The 25,401-nt window shown below is 43.7% G+C and overlaps 1 protein-coding gene across 1 annotated transcript; it reads left to right on the top strand.

Annotated features, from left to right (window-relative positions):
- Positions 1-1,558: 1,558 nt before the first annotated feature.
- Positions 1,559-22,127, top strand: Dntt (DNA nucleotidylexotransferase). The gene is made up of 11 exons (XM_042689424.1): positions 1,559-1,695; positions 9,350-9,524; positions 10,235-10,363; positions 11,602-11,772; positions 13,416-13,487; positions 14,687-14,810; positions 15,828-15,960; positions 17,831-17,939; positions 18,384-18,629; positions 20,058-20,141; positions 21,974-22,127. Exons 1-11 carry the CDS (start codon positions 1,559-1,561, stop codon positions 22,058-22,060), a joined length of 1,467 nt encoding a protein of 488 aa, XP_042545358.1. The 3' UTR covers positions 22,061-22,127.
- Positions 22,128-25,401: the final 3,274 nt, after the last annotated feature.

Here is a 25,401-nt window from a genome sequence, read left to right as displayed (position 1 = left end):
ATAAGCAAAAAGAAAAAGCCGGAAGTGGCACTGTGGCTCAAGTGGTAGAGCGCTAGCCTTGAGCTGAAGAGCTGAGGGACAGCGCCCAGGCCCAGAGTTCAGGCCCCACGACCGGACCCCCAAAAAAAAAGAAAGAAAGAAAGGAAGAGAGAGAGAGAGAGAGACAGAGAGAGAGACAGAGAGACAGAGAGACAGAGAGAGAGAGAGAGAGAAAGAAAGAAAGAAAGAAAGAAAGAAAGAAAGAAAGAAAGAAAGAAAGAAAGAAAGAAAGAAAGAAAGAAAGAAAGAAAGAAAGAAAGAAAGAAGGAAAGAGTGTCCTAGTCCTAGGGCTCAGACAACAAAGAGATGGAGTTGGAATTGTTGAAAACTGCTAGTTTGGATTGGGTTGGTAGAGCACAGTTCCACCTCCAATTTCATGAGATCCATCAAAGAAAGATAGGTGTAAGTTGAAAAATAATAGCCTAACAACCAGATAAACAACAATCATATGTTATCATTATTTTTGTTTTGGTAGTACTGTGGTTTGAACTCAAGGTCTCTTGCTTGCTGGGCAGGTACTTTACCATTTGAGTCAAAGACCTATTTTGTCATTGTTATTGTTTTGAGGCAGAATTCTGCTCTAACTCAGACTGGCCTCAGACTCAAGATCCTCCTACCTCAGCCTCCTGAGTGTTGGGATTTTAAATATGTGTATCATTCTTGGTCCAATGATCTATTTTAGAATTCTATAACTGACTATTTTCTAGACAAAGTTAGCCCACTGGGGAGAAAAAACTAAGATATTTTGCATTTGGACTCAGAAGAACTGAATTTGAGACCTTATTTGTTCCCTTATTCTATCATCTTGAGTACTTGTCTGAGACTTGGTTTCCCTATCTATGTGCAATACACCCACATAAGGGAACTTGTGGTTCATATATTGCTGTAGAGCAATTCAGAGTGGCAGAGTAGAATACAGATCTGAAAATCATAGTTCTAGGTGACCAGTAGAATGAAAGTGTGGCAATGCTGGTTATGTAAAATCAAAGCACCCACATACAGCATGCAGCACCCCATGCAAACTTCACACCTGAATGATTGTGAGAGGAAGAGAAAACCTCTGGCCTGGGAATTAAAAGGAATACATAAAAACAAGAGAAAGACTTGAACACTCAGAGAGAAAGGTGATATACCAACAATGGTACTTCCTTCCCTACCTACCTCATGAGTTTTCTGAGGAGACATGGGGCTACGCACGTAAAGGCAGATGCTAACTTACTGTTCCCATTAAGCTCTTCATACTGGAAGAAGGAATTGAACAGAGGCAGGCATTCCTTCAGCAGGAAGCTGTTACCAGGGTGATGCCCATGAAGACTTCCCCTGGCTTCAGAGTCTGCCAGTGCCAGTGAGGTGACATCAGAGCCCTGATGCGGGAGAGTGGCAGCCTCCTTCTCCCCCTCACTTCTAAACACACCCCTCCACTGTTCAGCCAGAGACAGAGCAGTCTCTTCCTATGGATCCACTGCCAACAGCTCACTCAGGCCCTCGCAAGAAGAGACCCAGGCAGATGGGCGCCTTGATGTCCTCCACTTCTCAAGACATCAAATTTCAAGACTTGGTCCTCTTCATCTTGGAGAAGAAAATGGGAACCAGCCGCAGAGCCTTCCTCATGGAGCTGGCCCGCAGTAAAGGGTTCAGGGTGGAAAATGAGCTCAGGTAGGATACTGCGGCTCTCACTTTGTTAAACAACGTAGGGAGTCTTGAGAACAGCTTCTTTAGCACAGGCATCAACCTTGATCATAGTTTTCTAAATAGAGTATCGAGAGTGATTCTGGTTAAAGACTTAGTGGCAACTCATCTGATAGATCTGCTGGTGGGATGTGACCAGATCTCAGAAAGGAGGCAGTTGAAGCCACTGTTTAGGTCACCTGGATTGGTTCCTTTTCCACTCTGCTCCTGTTAAGCAGAAGTTCTTTTTGTTTTCCCCCCTGCTGTATATACTGGCCTTGCTTGAATCAATGAAGAGAAAGCAGAACAGGAGAAGTGATATAAGAACCTGGCTATAAATGAGGGTTCCAGATCAATCTGCCCAGGGATTGCAGTGGAGACACAGCAGGGACCCACGCAATTCCCTGACAGATGGGGACCTATACGAGTCTCTGGTTCTGACAGAGTAGATGGACCACAATTTTGTCAGAAAAAAAATGTAAGCAGGCTAGGTGGCATTTGGACTTCAAAAAGAATCTTTGGTATTTACAAATAAAATTGTCAAGTATTTCTTGATAAAATGTCCGCTCTAATGTGTTGGGAAGGCATAATTCAAAATCCAATAACCAGATGTGTTTAATTCCACAACACCATCATTCCTAAGACATGGACTTTTTAAACATTTAGTGTTTTGCTAAAAGGTCCCCATGCAGAAATTCCAAATCTCCTTTGGCCTCTCTTCTTTTAATTGCTCTTTACACATTCTACTTTTTTTATTCCTATTTCTTTTCTTTCTTTTTACACTTCTACAACTATTTGCAAGCTCATTTTCTTACATTGCTTCTTAAAAATCATAGTTTCTATCACATTGTAAAATCTGCCTCATCTCACAGACTTACATAAAACATTAAGAATTAAGAGGAGGAAGGGGTATATAGGGATAGAAGCAAAAAAAAAACAACAAAAAAACCCATAAATAAAAAAATGAACAGAAAGCCTGAGCAAATATAGGACTGATTTTCATGATCATGAAATGTGGTGAGAGTCAGCCAGGTAGATGAGAATCAGCTGTTCAAGATAACCACTTACGTGGAAGGCTCTTTCTAGAACGTCCATACTTCCAGCCCCTGACTTACAGAGCTGGATCCTTTGCTTATTCAGTGGCTGAAGCAGGTACTTAGGGGATCTAATGAAAGGCAAGTTTCTTCTGTTGGAGACAGCCAACAAGACCCACTCTGTGCTCCAGATGCCTGCTGCCATGGGCCAAGCCTAGCTGCACAGGCAACAGAGGAAACAAGTACCTGGCAGGCAAACTGCTTGCTGTTGGGTGTTTGACTGGGGCAAAGTTTGCAGGCTGGCAGCTCCAAAGACTCATTAAACACACCTGAGATCTATGGGGTAGGCATAAACCACAGGAAATAGAAGTCCTACCTCTCTGATTTTCCCAGCCATGTGGTGTGGTCAAAGTCTCCTCTTTCCAATCTGATCTTACTTTCCTCATAAATAGTCTAACGTGATCAGCAAACAGGAGAATGGGTGTCAGTGTACTTTGGTAAATGGAAATGCTTATCTGGTGTAAAGTAAGATTTTCTTGGAATCAGCTGGATCTGTTGTGCTATATATCAGAACTCAAGGGAGTGGGCTCCTCTCTGGGGCATGAAGTAGATAATGTGACAGAAACTAACAGAACAAAGACAGGAAGAAAACCCACCAAGCTGTTAGAAGGAGTTCTTAAGGGTGGGAGATTATGGATACTAATATTTGTGCCGGTACCAGGACTTGAACTTGAGGCCGTAAGCTCTCACTCTGCTTTTTTTACTCACAGCTACCATTTGATCCATGCCTCCAATTTAGCTAATTCTTTTCTGGTTAATTGGAGAGTTTTCTAAATTTTTCTACCTCTCAGTCTTTGAAGTAGCTAGGATTACAGTTATGAGCCACTAGTGCCCAACTAAATATTTTTTATGATCTGTATATTCTATGTACTAGTTGTCCTTTAAAATAAAAGTACACAAAAACCCTAATATATGGCTACCCAGTTCTTTACTTTTAGTCTTCTTGTATTATTTTGGTTTTGTTTAGCTAACCTGGCTGCTTGTCCTTCCCATTCATTCAGTATATATAACATTTGAAATATGGCTTTGACTTCATTCATTATCGGAAACCATTGTCTCCCAGGTCCATGGGAAACTCATGGTAGTAAACGCTGTGTTTTCCACCTGCGTGTTGGCTGACTCCCTATCCTTGACCAGATTCAGGCATGGCTTTTATCAGGCTCAAGGGCACATTGTTGGATCAGCCTCTTAAAAATGCCTGACAGAGAAAGCTCAAGGCAGGCAAAGAGTTGCAGACAAAACCCAACAATGGGCAGCTGCTTTAGAAGGCTGCAGTTATGAATCTTTTCTCCACCCCTTTGATCTATGAGTCTCCTCATCAGTTAGAACTGTCTTTGGTCTCTGTCTCCTTGAAATGTGAACACTCAGATAACTCTCACTTCCCAGTGTCTGTAGGAGGGCACTTTGCTCTAACACACCACCAAAGTTTGCTTCTAATATAATGTAATATATGTATATTTCCTATAATGTATGAATATTACTTTTGTCTCTGGCAACCTAATACAAACCTCAGTTTTATCAATGCAATAGCAAGGAATATTAGCTTCAGTCTTGCTTTAGTACAAATTACTTTCTATTTCAAAATTTGCAAACTTTAAATTATTGAAAAAGTCAGGTGCCAGTGGCTCACACCTGTAATCATAGCTACTTAAGAGGCTGATATCTAAGGATCTTGGTTCAGAGCCAGCCCAGGCAAGAAAGGCCATGTGACTCATCTCCAATAAACTACTCAGAAAAAGCCAGAAGTGGCTCTGTGGCTCAAGTGGTAGAACACTCGGCCTTGAGCACAAAGAAGCTCAGGGATAAAAATAAATAAAATTATTGAAAAATCCCATTTAAGGTGACACTAACAATCCTGACATGTTATTCTTGGTTAAAAGCATGACAAGACTGGAAACAGAAACCTGGCTAGTAAGAGCTCAGGATAAAACCTACACAGCTGCTTCCATCTCTAGATTCCGAGGATTCTGAAAGACATTAGTTGCTGTGGGAAACTGGCCAGGAGGGGTTGTAAACTATAAACAACTTGGTTTGAGGGTAAATCATTCAAGTCACTGTTTACAAAATAAGTCCTACAACGGATGGGAAGAATCCAGAATGATATCTCAGGAAACCAAGCGAAAAGCAGGTGACCTTCGGTGAGTTTAAGAAAGCCAGACTGGACTGGGTGGCAGGTCTGTCTCTAGGCAAAGAAAATGGGTGCGTGTCTTTCATGGAAGGCATTTCTAGTTGTTTGGAGTGAGGTAGCACTAGCCTGGGAAAGGAAGACAGGAAAGCAAGGCAATTGGTAGCTGAGGGGAAATTCAAGCCTCAGAACTAAGATTTGTGAGTTAATGTTGTAAACCCCGAGTGTCTGAGCACTAGGTTTTTAATCTATTTCGTGTATGATTATATTCTTGTGTTTTAATCGACACCTAGTAATTGCACATAGTTATGGATTACAGAATAATAATTCAATACATATCTAGAACATGTAAGAGTCAATGCGGGTAATTAGTGTTTCCATCTTCTTATAGATATATCATTTCTCTGTGTTTGGAGCTTTTAAACTCCTCTCTCTGGTTCTTTGTGAAGTATAAATATTTTCAGTACTGGAGCACTCAGAGCAGCGAGAAACTTGGGTACCAGCAAATAGACAAACAGATGCCACATAGAGCAATGGGAAATCGTCAGTGTGGTGTACTGGGGTGTGGGAGAGCGAGTCTCCTGGTCATACTGTTTCCAGCAGGCTCAGGACTGAGCATAGAGGAAGGCACAGCCAGAGGTGGACTTGTCTGCAAATGATAGCCCAACCTTGAGGAATCGCACTGTATGCAAATCTAGACCATTAGGTGGAGAAGGCCAAGTGAACTCAGGCAACACAAGAAGATAAAATTCAAAGGGCAAGGACAGGGATGGCTCTCTAAGCTTGTATTTCTTCCATTATTCCAGACAAAGGACTAGTTTACAAAAAAATTCTTTTACCCTGAAGGTTTTATTTGAAAACAAACAATAAACCTATTGTGATGTCAAATCCCTGTACTTACCTTGTTGAGAACCCAGGGCTCATACCATATGCACTCCGAGTAGCACGGTCTTAAGAAGTCTTGTTTGTTGGACTCTTTGTCTGGGGTATGCTTTAAGATTGTTTTTGTTGTGCTTTGTTTGCCAGTTACTTAATTAGCAAGATTGGACATTTAAATCAGAGTCTTCTGTCTTCTGAATTCGATTCCATCACTGACATATCTACTTACATGAGCCAAGCCAAAGAGCGTACATGGCTCTCATCCTCGGCGTAATCTTAGACATACTTCCTCTGTCCTGGGAAAAGAGGCAGAGGGTGGGGGGAAGAAAGGGAGTGGGGAGGACTTGAAAACTGAGCCCCAGACTCCTTCTCAACACTCTTTTCTCTCTCTGACCTTAGACAAAGCCCCATTATAACAAGATGAATATCATCTCTTATCTAATATTATAAATAAGTAATAATACATAATAAAGAGTCTGACGATATAAGAGTGAAATGTTTCCCTCTGAAGAGATATAGATGACTAGTATTTCCTGCATAAGTGTGTTCTCTATCCTTTTGATGTCTTCTTAAACCCTTCACAAGACGTTTATTACACATATTTTTTGGAATTAAATGGACCTAGAATTGGGAAATCAGTTGCAGCTGTTTCCTTAGGCCTTGTAAAATATTTGATCATAGTTCATTTCTGACTTGGCATGCCTGCCATCAGACAGCTTTAGCTCTAACTTCTAACCCCCACTTCTTTCCCAGCACTAGCCTCAGATCTCACCTGTCAACAAGATATTCTAATTTAGATCTGCCACCTTTTAAAGCAGCATACCTGAAATACCTTCAGTCCCTTCCTAATCTTCCCTGCAAAGAGGTACAATTTCTTAAATCCCTATTTCTACCAAAGGTGTTATTACTTGGGATTATGTTGGAGTTATTTGATTCTGATTTCCACTTCAACTTTCACAAGTCACCCATATGAAATGTCCTGTGTTTCTTTTTTGTCTTTCTTTCCAGTGCAGCAGGAACAGGCTGGATTACGACCATCTCACACCTGGCTTGTTATTTCACTCCCCACCCATCATTCTTCCGTCCAAGTCATTGTGTGTACCAGATCACTCTTATAAAATAACACTGCAGTGCCATCAACACCCTGCTCACAAGATCCTTCTTTGGCTTCAGAACCCCAGAAAAGAAGAGTCAACCTCCTCAAAGAGGCTTTGGCTTTTAGACCCTCTATAATTTGGTGGTCCCTACCAATTCAGCCACTTCCCAACAACCTCTTCACTCCAATCCTGGCCAGTTCTTCCCTGTTCCTTTACTTCTGAACCTACTCTTCCAGAAGAACTCAAAGTTCTGCCTTCCAGATACCCTGTTCCTATTCAGCCATCTAAACCACATACAAGCTCCAATTTCCCACAGTATCTGACTCTCCCAGCTCACACCAATCTCTTTGTTTTCTCTGAACACTCCTTACTAGTCTGTATTTTGTGTCTCTTCAAAATTCATTGTTAACCCCTGATTTCATTTGAGAAACTATTATATAGAAACCCCCCTTTTTTCCTTCTTTGGTACCTAGTCTTTTTTACGCCTACCACCACAAATAACCTTTTATTATATGCAGTGCATATAATAGTAAACCTCAACATACTCAATGGATTGAAGAGAAAGGGAAGTCAAGGAAGAGAGCAGAAGGAATAGAAAGGACTTTAAAAAAATCATTAGGTCTAACGGAGTGATGGTGGCTCACACCTGTAACCTTGTTGACTCAGGAGATTGAGATCTGAAGGATTATGATTCAGGACAGCCTGGGCATAAAAGTTTTCTAGACTCCATCTGCAAAATAACTAGCAAAAAGTAGAGCTGGAAGTATGATTGAAGGAGTAGAGCAGCAGCTTAGCCAGATGACTCGCAACTCAAGTACTGCCCCACCCAATCATCTGGTCTTATGATGCCAACTGTAAAATCTTGTTGAAAACTAGATATAATAACATACCTGACCTGCCTATGACCATCAGAAAAAGTATATTTTACAGCTATCTGACTTTCACAATGTCACTTCTATTCCTTCCTTTCTTTCTCTCGCTCTCCCTCTCTCATAGCACAGGCTTGCCTCAGACTCTCAGTCCATCTGCCTCAGTCTCTTAAGTGCTGAGATTACAGGTGTGTGCCACCACACCCAACTACTTTTCCCATTCTTTCAGTGTGAATAATCCATCACTTACTTGAGAAGTTACGTGTATATGTAATGACATGATAAAGCTTGGAAAACAGAAACATGGCAGCTGCTCAGGTATTAGTAGGGAAAGGATCCCTGGCTGTCTTACATCACAGGTATGAGTGCACAGCAAGACATATAAAGCAACAGTGCCTAAAGGCTGGCCATAAGCTATCAATTAAATCAATTTAATGAGATGCTGCTATGGTTTGAATGTTTGTGGTCCCTAGAACTTGTATGTTGAAAGCAAATTCTTGAGATGACCATTGTAGGTAGGAGATAAAGTGATTGTCAGGAGGGCTCTGCTCTGGTGAATGGATCAATGGCTTTACAAAAGAGGCCCTTCCTACCATGTGAGGACACCCAGCAGGTGCCACTTATGAGGAAGGGACCCTTACCAGCCACCAAATCTGTCAGCATCTCACCTTTTAAAACAATGAGCAATCAAATCCTGCCTTTAACACATTGCCCCATCTAAGGTGCTTTGTTTGCGTTAACAGTCAAAACAGACCAAGGCAGACTTATAGCTATACCTATGTCTATTTCCTGATATAAAATGTATTTCTGGCTGTGGATTGCAGTTAGAAGGCTGCTGGATTGAAATTGTCTAAGGACAATTTCACTTTCTATCTTCTCTGGACCTTAGCGGTCCCTGAACACCACATTCTTGCTAATATTGGCTGAGTTTTTCCTGCATCTGACATGTAACATAGACCGTTCCTCCTCCACTAATTTAAATGGAGGATTCCTTTGCATGGGGTCCTGGATTCTGGTCCAGTCTAGCATGCATCTTCCCCTTTGAAATTGACACTCTAAACCTATATGAACTCCAAGATATGGACACGAAAGGTTTTTCTGTGTCATTATTGTTTTTAATGTACTATATGATTTTTATATTTCTTTTGTATGCTCTTCCCCCTATAGTATATTCCCTGTTGTCACCATATTTGATTTTGGTACCTGGCATCTTGAATATACATCTATCTAATTTGGGGAGGGGAAAGGGAATAACAAAATGCTGAAACAAGGACACAGAATGATCCATTGCAACAATGAGACTCACATGACACTATGTTGGAAATGAACTTTACACTTCTGGGGGGAGGGAGTGGGGGATGTGGGGGAAGGAAAGGATAGTAGGAGAAAAACAAAGAAGTAAGTAACAATGTTCGACAAGAAATGTACTCATTACCTTACTCATGTAACTGTAACCCCTCTGTACAGTATCTTTACAATAAAATAAAATAAAGAAATTGACACTCTGAAACCTGGAAGACAGAGGAGAGCTCCAGATGTAAACTCCTTTACCGGATTATCTTGTGTTGTATTTTCTAGCGATTCTGTCACCCACATTGTAGCAGAAAACAACTCAGGTTCAGACGTTCTGGAGTGGCTTCAAGTACAGAACATCAAAGCCAGCTCCCAGCTGGAATTCCTTGACATCTCCTGGCTGGTAGAATGCATGGGAGCAGGGAAACCAGTGCAGACGACAGGAAAACACCAGCTTGTTGTAAGTATCCTGGGTAGGACCTTCACTGCCCTTTGCTTGGTGCCCAAGAGCATGGGCTATGGAATCTATAGACCTGAGTTAAACCCTAGGTTCTCTACAAGTCACTGAGCTTTTCTGAGCTCTGGTTTCCTCCTCCATGACATAATAATGCCACCTCACAAAAGAAGCATGAAGATTAGAGTAGCAGGTACCATGTCTGATATATTGTAGGAAATGTGTAGATGGGAGCTATTTGCATGAATACATTCATGCACAAATATTTCAAAATATTTATGCCTTGATGTTTTTGCAACCAGAAAAGTACTTTTCTTACTAAAATTATTTGGGAAAAGAAAATGAAGAAATAAAAAATAAGGAAACTTAAGCTCTTAATTGTAAATGCTTTACCATAGTTCTAGGCCATTTGGGAAAAGACATTGGTCCATAATGATATTAGTTCCCAGAAAAGAAAAATGATCATTATTTGGTAGTTCCTTTTTCATGTTTTGTTTTATTTCCAAAAAAGATACATATCATAATGAAACTTGCTGATTAATACAACTTAAAACAGAAAAATATGTTAATAATAGCTAATTCAAATATTAAGATGTACATAATATTTTTAAAACATAGATAATTGCTAAAAATTGTCTCCAATTATTTTCTACATGGCTGATGATTGTTGTTTTTGTTCAGTGCTATTTAAAATGGATGGTTACACATTTGTTTAGCTGAGAAGAGACTATCCACCTAGCTCCAACCCAGGCCTCCAAAACACTCTACCACAGACTGCACAAAAGATCTCTCAGTACGCTTGTGAGAGAAGAACCACTTTAAACAACTGGAACCATGTATTCACGGTAAGAGGTTTACCAATATTCAGGACACATGAAGGCCTTGAAGCTTCTTTCTGTAGGCCTACAAACTAAATGATGATTTATCTGGAAATCTGAGAAAGCTATCTCCCATATCTACTCATCCCTTAGGCTATTTCTCATTCTTCTTTCTATCAAGAATCAATCTCTTTTATTCTTTTATTTTGGAGGCTCATCTTTCTTGCATGGAAATGGACCAATATCTTTGGAGTCTATTCTCTAGAGAGGATAGATTGCTACTTAGTCAGAGTTGTCACTAATGAGCACAATACTCTTCAAAGGAAAAATATCCTGAAAAGCCAAATACTGTAACTAGCCAAAAACATAGCAAGGACAAATCATGCATCCGTGATGCATCCACAGCTTTTGCTGGGAAGCCAACAGACGAAGAATTGGCTAATGTGGAGGCCAGCCTGGGATTAAGTAGCTGGAGCAAGTCGATGCCTCTCTCTGAGCCTAACTTCCTGGTTTATGCAATAAGACATTAGCTGTAGCATCTCTGAGGCTCTCATTAGCCCTGAAGCATTCCAGATGACCTTAACAAGTCCACAGCTGCTTGTCCCTGAGCCTAGTGGTCCATCATCACCTGCAGAAAACATCCGGTAGAATATCAAACACAGAGCTGCTCATTTTTACACTTCCAGCCCCACATCTGTGATGAAGACCAGGAAATTGAAGCTACTGGTTTACTGAGTACGATGCCACACAACTGCAGCTGTTTCCTCTGCTAGCAGTGCAAACACACTTCACCTTAAATAACCCTGTACTGGGGTCTGCACTGCCTAGGAGCACGCCCGTTCACCTAACAAGCCTATGTTAAGCACTGGCTGTGCTTTGGGCCTGTGCTAAGAGATGAAGATGCCCGGGGATCCTGGCAGAACCATAGCCACAGGCTGGTGAAGAAGGCAGCAAAGAAGGAAGGAACATGCCTAGGCCTTATTAATAGAATGCAGTGAGCACTAGAACATTGATTGGTTAAATCATTCCTGAATATCTAACAGCAGCTAAGAGAGTTTCCTCATGATACATTCAGCTCCTGCCTTTTCAGTTCAGCTCTACTCCATCCTAGAGGGGAGGGTGCCGAGTTGCAGGAGACCAATCCTGTCCTTCAAGGAGATGGTCAGGTGCTTTTCAATATGTAAGGAGAGCAAGAGACATTTTTGAGTGACCACTGGCTGAGGACTCAGAAGCAGCCCTTTTGCTTATCGGTTTTTATTCTTCAGGATGCCCTTGACATACTGGCTGAAAATTCTGAGTTTAGAGAGAATGAAAACTGTTGTCTGGCATTCATGAGGGCATCCTCTGTACTGAAATCTCTGCCGTTCACCGTTAGCAGCATGAAGGACACAGAAGGAATTCCCTGTCTGGGGGACAAGGTGAAATATATCATAGAGGTAAGAGCAAGGTAGGTTTTGTCACACCTCTTAATAGGGAAAGGGTAGAGAGAGACAGAGGATCTGGATGGGGAAAGAGAGAAGGAATCATGAAATCATATTTATTATAATCATCAGGAAACTATTAGTTCATTCTATCTATCTCAACATATATTTCTATACAGGATATTTCTTAGATAATTCTTCATATCTATAGAGTTAGATGTATGTGTGTATAATCCATACCCCACTATTATCACGGCTGGCTCTATGAAGGACCAGTTAGTAGAATAGAAGAGCTCTCTTGCTATTGCTCAAGTAACTTAAAAGCTCAGTGCAGGGAGATGCCTGACTTCCAACACAGGCTGTGTGAAAGCTGTGATGCCTTCAGCGATCGTGTGGTGTGCAGTGAATTTATTCCTCCTCTCTATCTGGGTTCCAGGAGCTGGGTAGTATTTATGTGTTTAAAGATGTTTAAGGATTTTCCAGTTAGAGGCTGGTGGCTCATGCCTGTAATCATAGCTACTCAGGAGGCTGAGATCTGAGGATTGCAGTTTAAAGCCAGCCCAACCAGGAAAGTCTGTTAGACTCTTATTTCCAATTAACCACCTGAAAACTAGAAGTGGAGCAGTGGCTCAAAGTGGTAGAGTGGTAGCCTTGAGCAAAAGATCTCAGGGACAGAGCCCAGGCCTAGAGTTCAAGGATTTCCCTGCAAGTTGGTGATTTGGTTATAAGTTTCAGTATAGTCAAGGGCACAACACATTATTTAAGGAACATATCCCAACTCCAATAAAAGGAGCTGACGTCATAAAGGCTTAAATGTGAACTAGCTATTTAGTGGGTCCAAAATTAACCCACTCAATTGAAAAGTCTTTTTATTTTATTTATTTATTATTTATTTTTTTTGTGGGTCGTGAGGCCTGAACTCCGGGCCTGGGCGCTGTCCCTCAGCTCTTCAGCTGTAGACTAGCGTTCTAACACTTGAGCCTCAGCCCCACTTCTAGCTTTTTCTGCTTATGTGGTGCTGAGGAATCAAACCGAGGGCCCCATGCATGTAAGGCAAGCACTCTACCACTGAGCCATTTTCCCAGCCCCCAAAAGTCTTTTTATTTTATTTTATTTTGGGGGGAGGTCCAGTCGTGGGCCTGAACTCTGGGCCTGGGTGCTGTCCCTCAGCTCTTCACCTCAAGGCTAGCCCTCTACCACTTAAGCCACAGCGCCATTTCTGGCTTTTTTCTTTTTGTTTATGTGGTGCTGAGGAATCGAACCCAGGGCCTCAAGCATGCAAGGCAAGCGATCTACCACTGAGCCACCTTCCCAGCCCATCTTTTTATTCTAACAAGTTCATCTCCATTGGAAAAGGAATTATCAGAAATATTTGGGCATATATTTGTCAATGGATATTTTGCCTATGGTTCTGTAGGTTGGGCCCCTCATAATTCTATATTCTATCCTGAAGGATAGTGAAGAGGTCTTTGGGAATAGGAGGAGCTTGCATTGTCAGGATTACAGGGAAATTGTTTTCTCCAGGCCAGCCAGGGAAGCATTCTGTGGGCAACAGGTGTGCCACATGAGAAACCATGCTTCTAGATCTGTGACTGGGAGTCTTGTACTGTGATTGTCCAGTGGCAATCAATTAAACTATTTTTCACTTAACAATGCAGGAAATTATTGAAGATGGAGAAAGTTCTGAAGTTAAAGCTGTGTTAAATGACGAACGATATCAATCCTTCAAAGTAAGTATATGTTTATTGGGAAAAAAAGCCTTTTGGTTAATCATATTGTCTTCTCTGGATGGCTGTTAGTCATCTTGGGTTGCCATAATGAAATGCCACTGAAGAGCTTAAACAATAGAAATATATTTCCTTCTAGTACTAGAAGCTGAAAGTTCTAGATCAAGGTGCTAGCATGGTTGGATTCTTGTGAGGACCTCTTTCTGGTTTGCAAATACTGGCCAACTTGGTGTGTCCTCCTATGATAGAAAGAAAGAGAGGAAAAAATAGGCAGAGACAGAGACAGTGAGAGACAGACAAGGACAGACAGGGCCAGAGAGAGAGAGTGGTCTGTGGGGCCTCTTCTTACAGAAGCACAGATAGGACCTTATCTAAACTCAATAACCTCCTAGAGGCTCCATTTCTAACAATCAGGCAGGAGCTTAGGACTTCAACATATGAAATATCAAGTGGGAGAGATGAACAATTTGATGTATAGTAGAGTTCTAGGAAGAAGATGCCTAAACAAATGTAGATGCCCTAGATTATAGCTACCCTATGGTGATATGCAAATACTTTACCTTCCAAGAATCAGTGATTGGTGTTTACAAATACCGAGGCGACAAAAGGACCACACAGACTGAACAAACTTACTCTTGAAGAACCACCCCCTATCTGGGAACAATTCCCTATACCTCCATTGATTTTGATATGATCTGTAATTTCCCAACATTCCCTCCCCTAGAGTAGCAGGTAGAAGGGGCTTTGACCAGATCCTTCCGTTCAAAAATGATGCAAAGACCTAAAATGTGGCTGTGAGCAGGAGCTGGTTTATAAATATAAATAAATCGGTGATTCCATCTGTGTTCTGCCACTAGCCACCTGTGGGGTAGGAGAGATCTTTAACCTCCATGGGCATTTCTCTATCAGTGCCGAGGATAGACATGCAGCCCGAGATTGTGCTGTACTGGAAGCACAGGCCATCTGCTACCTGAGTTCTATGTGAGCCCTGTGCAGATAGATGCTTCTCACTCTCATGGACCATGTACCAATAGCCTTGAAGAAACCACCAGCACCCACCTGCTTGTTAGCTCAAGAGAAGCTGGGTGGGAGCCTTGCTCCTGCTCTCCCCCTCTCCCCCCCACCCCAAACCTTGGAAAGTCTCTTGTCATTTTCACGGTGATTATCCTCAAAATTAATAGCATGTCTGTCCTTCCCATTAGTTGTTTACTTCTGTGTTTGGAGTGGGATTGAAGACATCTGAGAAATGGTTCCAGATGGGCTTTAGAACTCTGAGCAAAGTCAGATCAGACAAAAGCCTGAAATTCACACGAATGCAGAAAGCAGGTATGAGTTCGCCTAAAATTCACTGCTGTTCTGGGTGAGTTGGGTTGTGGAAGAGACTGGAGTCAGCTGTACTTCCATGGGAATCTCAGTGAGCTGAATTTTTTTTTTAATTGGGAGAGGATCGGTATAATCTGTTGATGCTTGAATCCAAGTCTTGGTTCTAGCACTTTCCAGATGTGTAACCTTGAGTAAGTTATTAAAACCTTAACTTCCTCATCAGTAACAGGGAGAATATGCCAGATAACACTGTGTCTGACACAGTGGGAAAGGCTTTTCCCAGTGGCTAATTTGATTCCTTTTTCCCATGTCAAACTGAAGTACTCGCTGACCTGCTTTGTGTGGGCTTGTAGACATTTGGGTCCTAGCTCTCTCCTGGATAAGAAATGTGGGTAAAGAGTCAAGGGAGGAAGGGAAATTGACCTGGGAGCTTGGGGCAGGAGGATGAAAAGCCAAAGACCAACTTGACTACACTAGTGAGAGCCTGTATCAAAAACTAACAGAAAGGAGCAAGAGGAAGAGGAGGGGGAACAGGAAAAGGAAGAGAGGGAGGAAGAAGATGAAGGTAGAGGAGGAACAAGAGGAAGAAGAAGAGGAGGAAGAGTGGGGAGGAGGTAGGGGAAGAAGAGGAGAAGGAAAGAGGAAGAAGAGGAGAAAGAGAAAAACAGAAGGAAGAAGAGGCTGAGAAATGTATTCTTTACCTGACATATAACTGAATCCCCTCTATACATCACCTTTATAATATATTTAAAAAGAAGCGTGGCTCTTCATTAGGATGTTGGATCAGAGCAGTTGGGGCTCCTGAGGGATGTGGACACTGTGTCCTTAGTAGGCACCCAGAAGCCATTCTCAGAAATCAGAGCTCTCTCAACTAAACGAATGTCTCCATAGAAACAGAGTTTAGTTGATGCCTGTGGCCTTGTAGCCCCGTAGGGGGGCAGAATCCCCGCTCCACCCTGGTAATGCTGCATGTGCCATAGCAGCATCTACACTGACCTACCCTGTCCAATGGCCTCTCAGGGTTCCTCTATTACGAAGACCTCGTCAGCAGTGTGACTAGGGCGGAGGCAGAGGCAGTCAGCATGCTGGTTAAAGAGGCCGTCCGGACATTCCTTCCCAGTGCCTTCGTCACACTGACGGGAGGGTTCCGGAGGTGAGTGACTGGGCTGCTCTGCCTCCTTTGCTCTGACACCTTCTGTGACTGTGGGTCACAGGCAGGCTTCAATGAGCACACAGGGCCTTTGACGAACTGGCACCAGTCTCTCCCTGGAGCTGTGCCTCCTGTTACTCTGTTCATTTTCAGCATCCTTAAAGGGCAGGCCACTCCCTGTACACGCAGACTGCTTCTTGTCTCTGGCTCTGCTCAGAGGCAATTCTCTCTTTGGGCTGCCTTTCCTGGTTAAGTTCTTCCCATCAATTTCAATGCCACCTCCTCCATAAAGCCTTCCTTGATCCTCCCCTTCTCTGGACTGGAGTAGGAAGCTCTCTTCAAAGCTGCTGACCATGTGCCAAGCCTCTGGTGCAGTTTCACGGGAGTTCACTCCCATGCGAGCTTGCCCACTAAGCTAGTGGGTTCAGTTCCCACTCAGACCAGGGTGCTAATGCCTGGCATGGAGTGGGGGTTCAGGATATCTTGGGTGACTCCATGAATGATTGAGTGAACTTCTCAGAGATGTGTGCATTTCTTTGATACTGAGACCACTACGTCAGAAAGGGATTTATTCCTCTTCTTCCATCCCTTGCTACCTCTACCTTTCCTTCTGAACCTCTGCCTGGTGGCTGCTGCTATTCTGACCAGTGAGGCTTGGGGCAAAGGAGAAAGGGGAGAAAGACTGAATCCAAGAAAATTCTCTTCATCTCTGTCCTAACTCCAGGAGTGCTGCTTTGTGTTATATAAATGCAATCTGGTTTGCTTGTGCCATGCATGTCTTTGTGTGCATGTGTGTGCTGTCGATATCAGTGAATGTACAGAAGAAGTATTCATTGTTACTTTCTGCCCATCTGTACATAGCCATATATATTCTGCATATGGTTTTTTTCCATGTCATAAATCTATTTTGCAAAGAAGACAGTTGCAAGAGCCAATATCTTGTTTGTTAAAATGTTATGAGGAGCGGGGTACTGGTGGCTCATGCCTGTAATCCTCGCTACTCAGGAGGCTGAGATCTAAGGATCATGGTTCAAAGCCAGCCCAGGCAGGAAAGTCTGTGAAACTCTTATCTCTAATAAACCACCAGAAAGCCAGAGGTGGGGTGGTGGCTCAAGTAGTAGAGCACTCATCTTGAGCTGTAGAGCTGAGGGACAGTGCCCAGGCCCAGAGTTCAAGCCTCATGACCAACAACAACAACAACAAAATGCTATGAGGCCTGGCATGATGATGCACACCTATAACCCTATCTCTTTGTGGTGTGGACAGAGGAGAATCATTGTTTAAGATCATCTCATGAGACCTTATCTAAAAACACACTTAAATGCAAGGGCCAGTGGGCCTGGCTCTAGAGGCAGAGTACTGGCCTAGCAGGGTGAAGATCCTAAATTAAAAACCAGCACCACCAAAAAGAAAAGCCATGGCTATTTTGCTCTATAAGCATAGGGCATAGAAACAAAAACAATGTTTTACAAAAACAATGGCTGAAAAAAATCTAACCAAGTAGCCAGGTATTAGTGGCTCACGCCTATAATTCTAGCTCCTCAGGGGGCTGAGATCTGAGGATTGTCGTTCAAATCCAGCCCAGGCAAGAAAGTCCAAGAGTGTCTTATCTCCAACTAACCACCAGAAAACCAAAAGTGGCATTGTGACTCAAAGTGGCAGAGCACTAGCCTTGAGCTGAATTGCTCAGGGACAGTGTCCAGGCCCTGAATTCAAGCTCCACAACCAAAAAACAAAACAACAACAAAAAAGAAGAATCTAATCTAGGGTTTGGAAGTGTAGCTCAGTTGTTAGAGTGCTAGCCAGTCTCTGATCAAAAAGAAAGACAAGAATCTAATCTAATTAATTCATTTTGAACTTTTTTTTAAACTAGAGGTAAGAAGATTGGGCATGATGTGGATTTTTTAATTACTAGCCCAGAAGTAACAGAAGAAAAAGAACAGCAACTTCTGCATCAAGTGACAAACTTGTGGGAAAAAAAGGTAAGTCAAAGGTGGTGGTTCATGCTTGTAATCCCAGCTACTCAGGAGGCAGACACCAGGATTCAGCCAGCGAGAGCAAGCAAGCCTTAGTGAGGCTCCATTACAACAGACAGATATGCTGTACCTGCCTGTAATCCCAGCTACTTTAGAGTTTACAGGTAGATTGCAGTCTACATACATACCCAGCAAAAACAGGGCCTGAGTTCTGGCAGATTCTCTCAAAGTTTTTCTCAGCCTCTCCCCGCCGTCCCCCCCCCCCCCCCCTCAATTCCTGTTCTTCAGGAAGACAAGGACAGCCATTTTTTTTCACTTCCTCTCCCTATGTCGTGAGAACATGCATGCACCCACCTTCTGCTCAGCCCTGTGAAGATGTCAGTTAATCATAGATGCTCTCCATAAGAGACCCTCCCTTCCTTCCTGACCTGTCTTCTTCTCGCTTTCCAGGGACTACTTTTATACTGTGACCATGTGGAGTCGACATTTGAAAAGCTCAAGTTGCCAAGTAGGAAGGTGGATGCTTTAGATCACTTTCAAAAATGTTTTCTCATTTTGAAACTGGACCATCAGAGGGTGAACAGTGACCAGACCTCACAGCAGGAAGGAAAGACCTGGAAAGCCATCCGTGTGGACTTGGTCATGTGCCCTTATGAGCGCCGAGCCTTTGCCCTGCTGGGGTGGACAGGCTCCCGGGTAAGTGCTACGTTCCCAGACAGAGGTCTGACCTGCCTAGGCCTGGGAATTACTGGCGGCCACAGGAGTGAGGAGGGCCAGGGGACCGAGGAGACACACTGGGAGAGTTTTCCTGAACCTGGCTGTCGGAGTCAGGTTAAGACAGAACACTGATTCCCCATGTGTGGACCCCAGATGAGCAGCCTTACCTTGGAGCAGCTTAGATCAGTGAATTCTCCACCCCACCTAGGCCCATGGATTCAGAAACTCTGGAAGTAGAGCCAGCCACCTGTGCTTGAAACATCCAGATTTGATGACAAGTCCTTCCCAGCTGTCTGAACTTGAACAAAGTTCCAATACCTTGTAGAGATTCCATTTAGCCAATGGGAGAAATGATGACCAGGACCTTGGCTACTTCACTGGATTACAGGTTGGGTGAGAAGATGCTCTGGAAACCTCAAATACATGCTAGGCAGCCACGCATGATGTAAGCAAGGGTCAGGCCATCTTGTTTCTATGGCCTTTCTTCATCTGAGGCTTCAGACAACATCCTCGCTCTGCCTGTCTACAGTGTTGCTGTGAGACTCAGATGCAGCTTTTCAACAAAGAAGCTGGAATTGCTTGGTGCAGAGAGCCCAGGCTTTCAGACTCAGAGGCTGAGCCCTATTTCCACCACTGGCTGTGTGGACTTCCTCCTTCATCCTCCTCCAGGGTGCAGCAATCCCAGGCTTTCTGTCTAATCCATCTAGAATGGGTGGAATCTCCATCTGTGCTTCTCTCAAGAAAGCTAACTGAACGACTAAGTTATTCACTGTCCTTGTTTCCAAGCTTTACATGTCCTCATCCTGGGCTTTGGACCTGGCCAAGGCTGCAAAGCCCACTCCTGCTCATGAGAGAAGCCATTGTAGCCTGGATGGCTTTTTCTGGAGTCTTAGCAGGAGGCTGAGAGAGTCGAGAAGACATGGCTGTGCAATCCCTCCATCCTGTGACCAGCCAAGATTCCGAGAGGTTGTGTGAGCTGCCAAGAGGTGCACAGCCAGGCTAGAATCTGGGACCCCATTTCCTTTTTCTCTTTTGCAATGATACTCAAAATCCTAAAAGAAAATTATCCAGAATTTCCTTTGGATCAGAATAAGCTGGACACAATTCTCCCTTTACCAACTAACTTATCTATTCAACCAGCGTTCATCTTACAGCACCTGCCAGGCACTGTCTGATAAGGAAATAGAATGATAGAACAAGATACATCTGTGCTCTCACCTAGCTTCAGTTCTGTTCATGGGATCAGAGTTCTGCTCTAAGAGAGCCCTGCCCTGGGGAAGAACACCACTTGAGAATGTTCAGTAGAAAGCAGTATTCATTAGAGGGTCTCAGCTATCTCTAGCTGCCCAATACCAAAGACATTAGTCTAGACATGGCAGTGATTTTCTTTTTACTTTCTCTTCCCAGCAGTTTGAGAGAGATCTCCGGCGCTATGCCACACACGAGCGGAAAATGATGTTGGACAACCATGCTTTATATGATAAGGCTAAGGTAGAACTTTCTTCTTGAAATGGCCTGTTTTGGTTCCCATTCCCAAGGCTTATTTCCCAAGTGAACACATCCCCTGATCTGATTTTAACATTTTAAGCTAACTTGTTAGCTTTGCTACAAGTGTCCCCATTCCTAGATGATCACAAAAGAAAATTCCCACAGACCCAAGCCCCCTTCTGGCCCAAAAGACAGTTTGAGGGCTTTTGGTTCAAAGATGATGAGTGAATAGGGCCTCCAGAGCTAGTAGAGCAGTGGGCATAACTGAACATGTTAGATTCTTGGCATTTGCAGCCATCTCCAAAGAAAATGAAGGATCCTTTTAAATTACAACACCCACTTGAGCACTCCTTACAAGCAGGAGCAGTAGCATTCTGAATGGCTCAGAGTCACAATTGAGAGATTCTTGCAAGGAGCAGGGCAGAGCTAGACATTGGTGACTCACACCTGTCATCCTAGCTGCTCAGGAGGTTGAGATCTGAGAATTGAGGTTTGGAGCCAGACAAACATGGTAAGGTTTTGTGTTTGATTTTTTGGTGGTGGGGGGGGTTTGCTTGTCTTATGGTTTGAACTCTTGGCCTAGGTACTATCCCTCAGCTCATTTTGCTCAAGACTAGTGCCCTACTGCTTGAGCCACAGCACCACTTCCAGTTTTTCTGAGTTTATTGGACATAAGAGTCTCACAGACTTTCCTGCCTGGACTGGCTTCGAACCACAATCCTCAGATCTCAGCCTCCTGAGTAGCTAGGATTACAGGCATGGGCCAGTGGTGCCCAGCTATGTGATTCTTACCTTCAGTGGTTCAAGTAGTGGTTCAAGTAGTAAAGCACCAGCCGTGAGCAAAAAAAAAAAAAACAAGAGAGAGCATAAGTTCCAGAGTTCAAGTCCCAACACTGAAAGAAAGAAAGAAAGAAAGGGAGGAAGGAAGGAAGGAAGGAAGGAAGGAAGGAAGGAAGGAAGGAAGGAAGGAAGGAAGGAAGGAAGGAAGGAAGGAAGGAAGGAAGGAAGGAAAGAAGGAAGGAAGGGAAGGAAGGAAGGAAGGGAAGGAAGGAAGGAAGGAAGGGAAGGAAGGAAGGAAGGAAGGAAGGAAGGAAGAAGGGAGGGAGGGAGAGGGAAGGAAGGAAGGAAAGAGAAAAAAAGAAGGAATGGAGAGAAGATGAGCTTAGCCTTAAATCCTAGAAGAACGGGGGTGCACTGGAATTGGGGGTACAGAAAGCTGGGGATACCGCAGTACATGTAGTCATCTCATAATTACTAGCAGTATATAATTCTGCCTTTGTTTGAAAATTGCCTGGAACTTTCCAAATAATTTAGTAAGAAGACCTCTTCGGGGGTTTTGATTTTTTTGTTTTTGTTTTTGTTTTTGGGTCCGGTTGTGGGGTCTGAACACTGGGCCTGGGCTTTTCAGCTCTTCAGCTCAAGGCTAGCGCTCTACCACTTGAGCCACAGCGCCACTTCCAGCTTTTTTTCTTTTTGCTTATGTGGTGCTGAGGAATCGAACCCAGGGCCTCAGGCATGCAAGGCAAGTGCTCTACCACTGAGCCACCTTCCCAGCCCTGGGGGTTTTGATTTTAACCATAGACTCCAAATGCCTTTTGCTGAGTGTGGAAAGCTGACATGATTTTACCTCAATTTTATTATTATTATTATTATCCATATTCCTGAATGGGAAGGAGTTAGTCATCATGACTTATGCTTCAAAGCAGGACATTATGTTTTGGCAATAAGTTCATGCTAGAGAGACAGTTTTACAAGTAACACTTTGAGTCCACACTAAGAAAAATATCTGGACATATATAATTCTCATGATGCTTTATTTCTCATTATACTTTCAGAGGATATTTCTCAAAGCTGAGAGCGAAGAAGAAATTTTTGCACACCTGGGATTGGATTACATTGAACCATGGGAAAGAAATGCCTAAGGAAAATGTTGACATTTCTCCTCATGAATTTTTTTTCAGTTAAAAAAAAAGTTGTGCTTCATAGTAGTAAAAGATGCTTGGGGGGAGGGGCGGGTGTAGCTGAGGAGGTGGGAGGGAAGGGATGGTAGGGGAAAAACAATGCTGGATAAGAAATGTACTCATTACCTTGCTCATGCAACTGTAACCCCTTTTCTGTACAGTATGTTTACAATAAAAATCTTAATAAAAAAGAGATGCTTTAAGCACATTTAGAAGTCTGTAGGTCTTGTGGCAATGCAGATTGCTTCTAGAAAGACACGACATGGAGACAGGAGGTGGTAAGGAATTATGCTCTAACAGGACACTTGTACTGCTACCTAGAGCTTGCAAACATTTCCAGATGCTGTGATGTCATTGGAGAGCCTTGGGAGCACATCAAAGCTTACTGTGCCCCAGGGTGGCAGAAGTGCCCCTCTCATCAATAAAAACAGGCGAAAACAAAGTGGTGGAATTTAGTTTTCTTTACTCAATTATTGTAAGTATTTTTAATCACAAATGGAACTGTTAGAGAATAAAGAGCTATGATTTATCTTGAGGGGGCCTAAAACTTTCATTTGAGCATGCAGAAATTCCAAAAGGGATGCTGGACCCTTCTAGAGCATTGTGGGGAGGAGGTGGTGGTGATTCATGGCTGGCTTGCCTCAGCTTTTGTTCAAAGCCAGCTTCTCTCCAACCACATGGTGCTGGGTCCCTAGGTACCGTGAACAGAGGGCCACACTCAGGATGCATCCCATGGCTTTCTATTAGATGTGACAGTTATTTCCTAAACCACCACCCGGGAATCTGTCCCAGGAAGACAGCCTCCCTTCGTTTCTTCATCTCAGGGCACCTAAGGGAAGGGAGAAGCTACTGGAATTTCCTTCTAACTAATTCTGGCCAAGTGCTGGTGACTTGTGCCTGTATAGGAGGCTGAGATCTGAGGATCGCAGTTCAAGGCCATCCTAGACTCTGAGAGCCAACAAAAAGCGGCAAGTGATTGAACACTAGGCTTGAACAGAAACACCAAACAAGAGCACAAGGCCCTGAGTTCAAGCCCCAGTCCCAACACATACAAAGACAAAAATCTCATTTTGACCTCTTGTTTGCTCTCATAGGCCACAAACTCACTCTATGCCTTTGAAAAAAACAAACAAACCCACAAGATCAGCTGCTTGCATGACCCTGCTGACAAGAGTTGGGGAGAAACTGATGACCCCAGCCACATGCAGGGTGTAAAGGCCAGAGCATAACTTTGCAGAAGCCACGTGGAAGGAAGGAAGTGGCCTAGCAGATGGGGAAAGGTCCCCAGCCTCCACGGAGGATGGCGGACATTGAGAACTGAGCAACCCGGGCTCCGTGGCTTGGGCTTTCCCATGTTCTCCGTCTGCTTTCTTCCCATTGTGGTTTATCCAACCTTATCCAGACACTGCTTTCCAGGATTACTCAACAGATTGTGCTAGGGCTGGCAGGGGATTCTCAGTGGGCTTTGCAGGAAGTGAGGATGGTCAGTCCTCTCTCACGAGCATCTGCTCTGCAGGTCCTGAGCAGACCCTGGACAAGGTGAACCACTATGTACAGAAGGAGGTTAGAATCTGAGCAACATTCTCATCAGGTTTCAATATGGCCAGGACCAAAGATTACCAGCAATCCAGCCAGGCACCAGTGGCTCATGCCTCTAATCCCAGCTACTCAAAAGGCTGAGAGCTGAAGATATGGTTTTAAAGCCAGCTGGAACAGGAAAGTCCAGGGGAATCTTTCTCCAATTAACCAGCTGGTGGTGGCACTATGGCTCAAATTAGCACCAGCACTGAGCAGAAAAAAGGCAAACTAGATTGTAAGGCCCTGAGTTCAAGTCCCAGTACCAACACACACACACACACACACCTACAATCCCAGGACTGACAGCACAGATGGACACACTGCAAACACCACTTTGAATGAGATAGCTGGGAGCCACTGCCCCGGGGGAGCATCAGGAGCCCCACAGACTGTCCCCAGCTTAGTACACATTCCCTGTACCACCTAGGTCTATTTTTTTAGACAGAGGGATAAGGCTGGTTCACCAGTTTGCCATAGGCTAGGCGGTCACTGATTGCCCTCCAGCCAATAGACAGGTTGCTCTTGGATCAGGTGTGTATTGTGAACCTAGACACAGTTGGGGTGCATACATACATGCATGTTGGGTGGTGCATGTGTGCATGAATGTGAGTGTGTGCAGGAATTTGAGTGTGGAATATGCGTATGTAGGTGTGTATGTGCAGTGCCTTTCTACTGCCCGTCTACTGCCCAGTGTTTCCCAAGTATAACATTCAGTATCATGTAGACAGTGTAGAGATGAATATTTCATGACATAATCAACATCTACTTATTGACAGCAGCCATTTTTCCCAAGCACAGACATAGAACAGAGAACACTGTAAAAAAAAATGGGCACAGTGGCTCACACCTGTAATCCTGGCTACTCACAAGAGCCAGAGATTAACACATGATTTAAGGAATGGTCAAGAGACACTCCCCCTATCTCAGTCAAATTTGGCACATGCCTGTCATCCCAGATACAGAGGTTTCAACAGAAGGAAGATGGCACACACCATGTGAGGAATACCACAGCACTCCCCTTCCCTCCACCAGCGAGCCTTGACAAATCCAACACTGCTTTCATCTGGAAGATCATCCTAAAATGTCACACTAGGAGTTCCACAAATGCCTTCTGCTGGAGCTGCACCTGTACTTTTTTCACTTAATATGTTAACAGAACCCAGTCTTCACCAGTCCTCCTCCTGCGCATGCAGAGCACCCTCTTGTGGTTGTGTTTGGAAGCAAGCACAAGGATCCCGGTAGATGGAGGATGCAGAGCAGAGCAGAGCAGAGCAGGGCCTTATTCCACAGATGACAAGCCAAGATCTGCATAGATTGCAAGATCTCACCCAGTGCCACACAGCAAGAAGTTAGAGCCAGAGGGTTTATTTGTAGAAGGAGGAATTGAGACAAGGTTTTGCTGTGTACCTCATGGTTAAATGTTACAGGACTAGATGCCACAAAGAAAATTATATATTGTTATTCACTGAACTAGAGGAGAAAGGACATATCCACTTGAGAAGTGAGGAGGAGCCCAGAATACAGAGGCTGTGCTAATATGTGGGCAGGGGCAGGGGAAAGAAGTGACAGGAAGGGGGCTTCAATTTTCAAGGTTTGTGGAAACACAAGGTTAGAAAATTTGACCTGCATGGAGGCAAACTTAGAGACAAATCAATCTAACCAACAGTGAAGGAGGGGCTACACACAGCAGGTGACCTATTTGATATCATCACCCTTCCCTTCCC

Source organism: Dipodomys spectabilis, unplaced genomic scaffold (assembly GCF_019054845.1).
Source record: "Dipodomys spectabilis isolate Male_0828 unplaced genomic scaffold, ASM1905484v1 ptg000125l, whole genome shotgun sequence".
Lineage (NCBI taxonomy): Eukaryota > Metazoa > Chordata > Mammalia > Rodentia > Heteromyidae > Dipodomys > Dipodomys spectabilis.
Note: the sequence above shows the minus strand (reverse complement) of the source record. Positions and strands in the feature narration are given on the sequence as shown.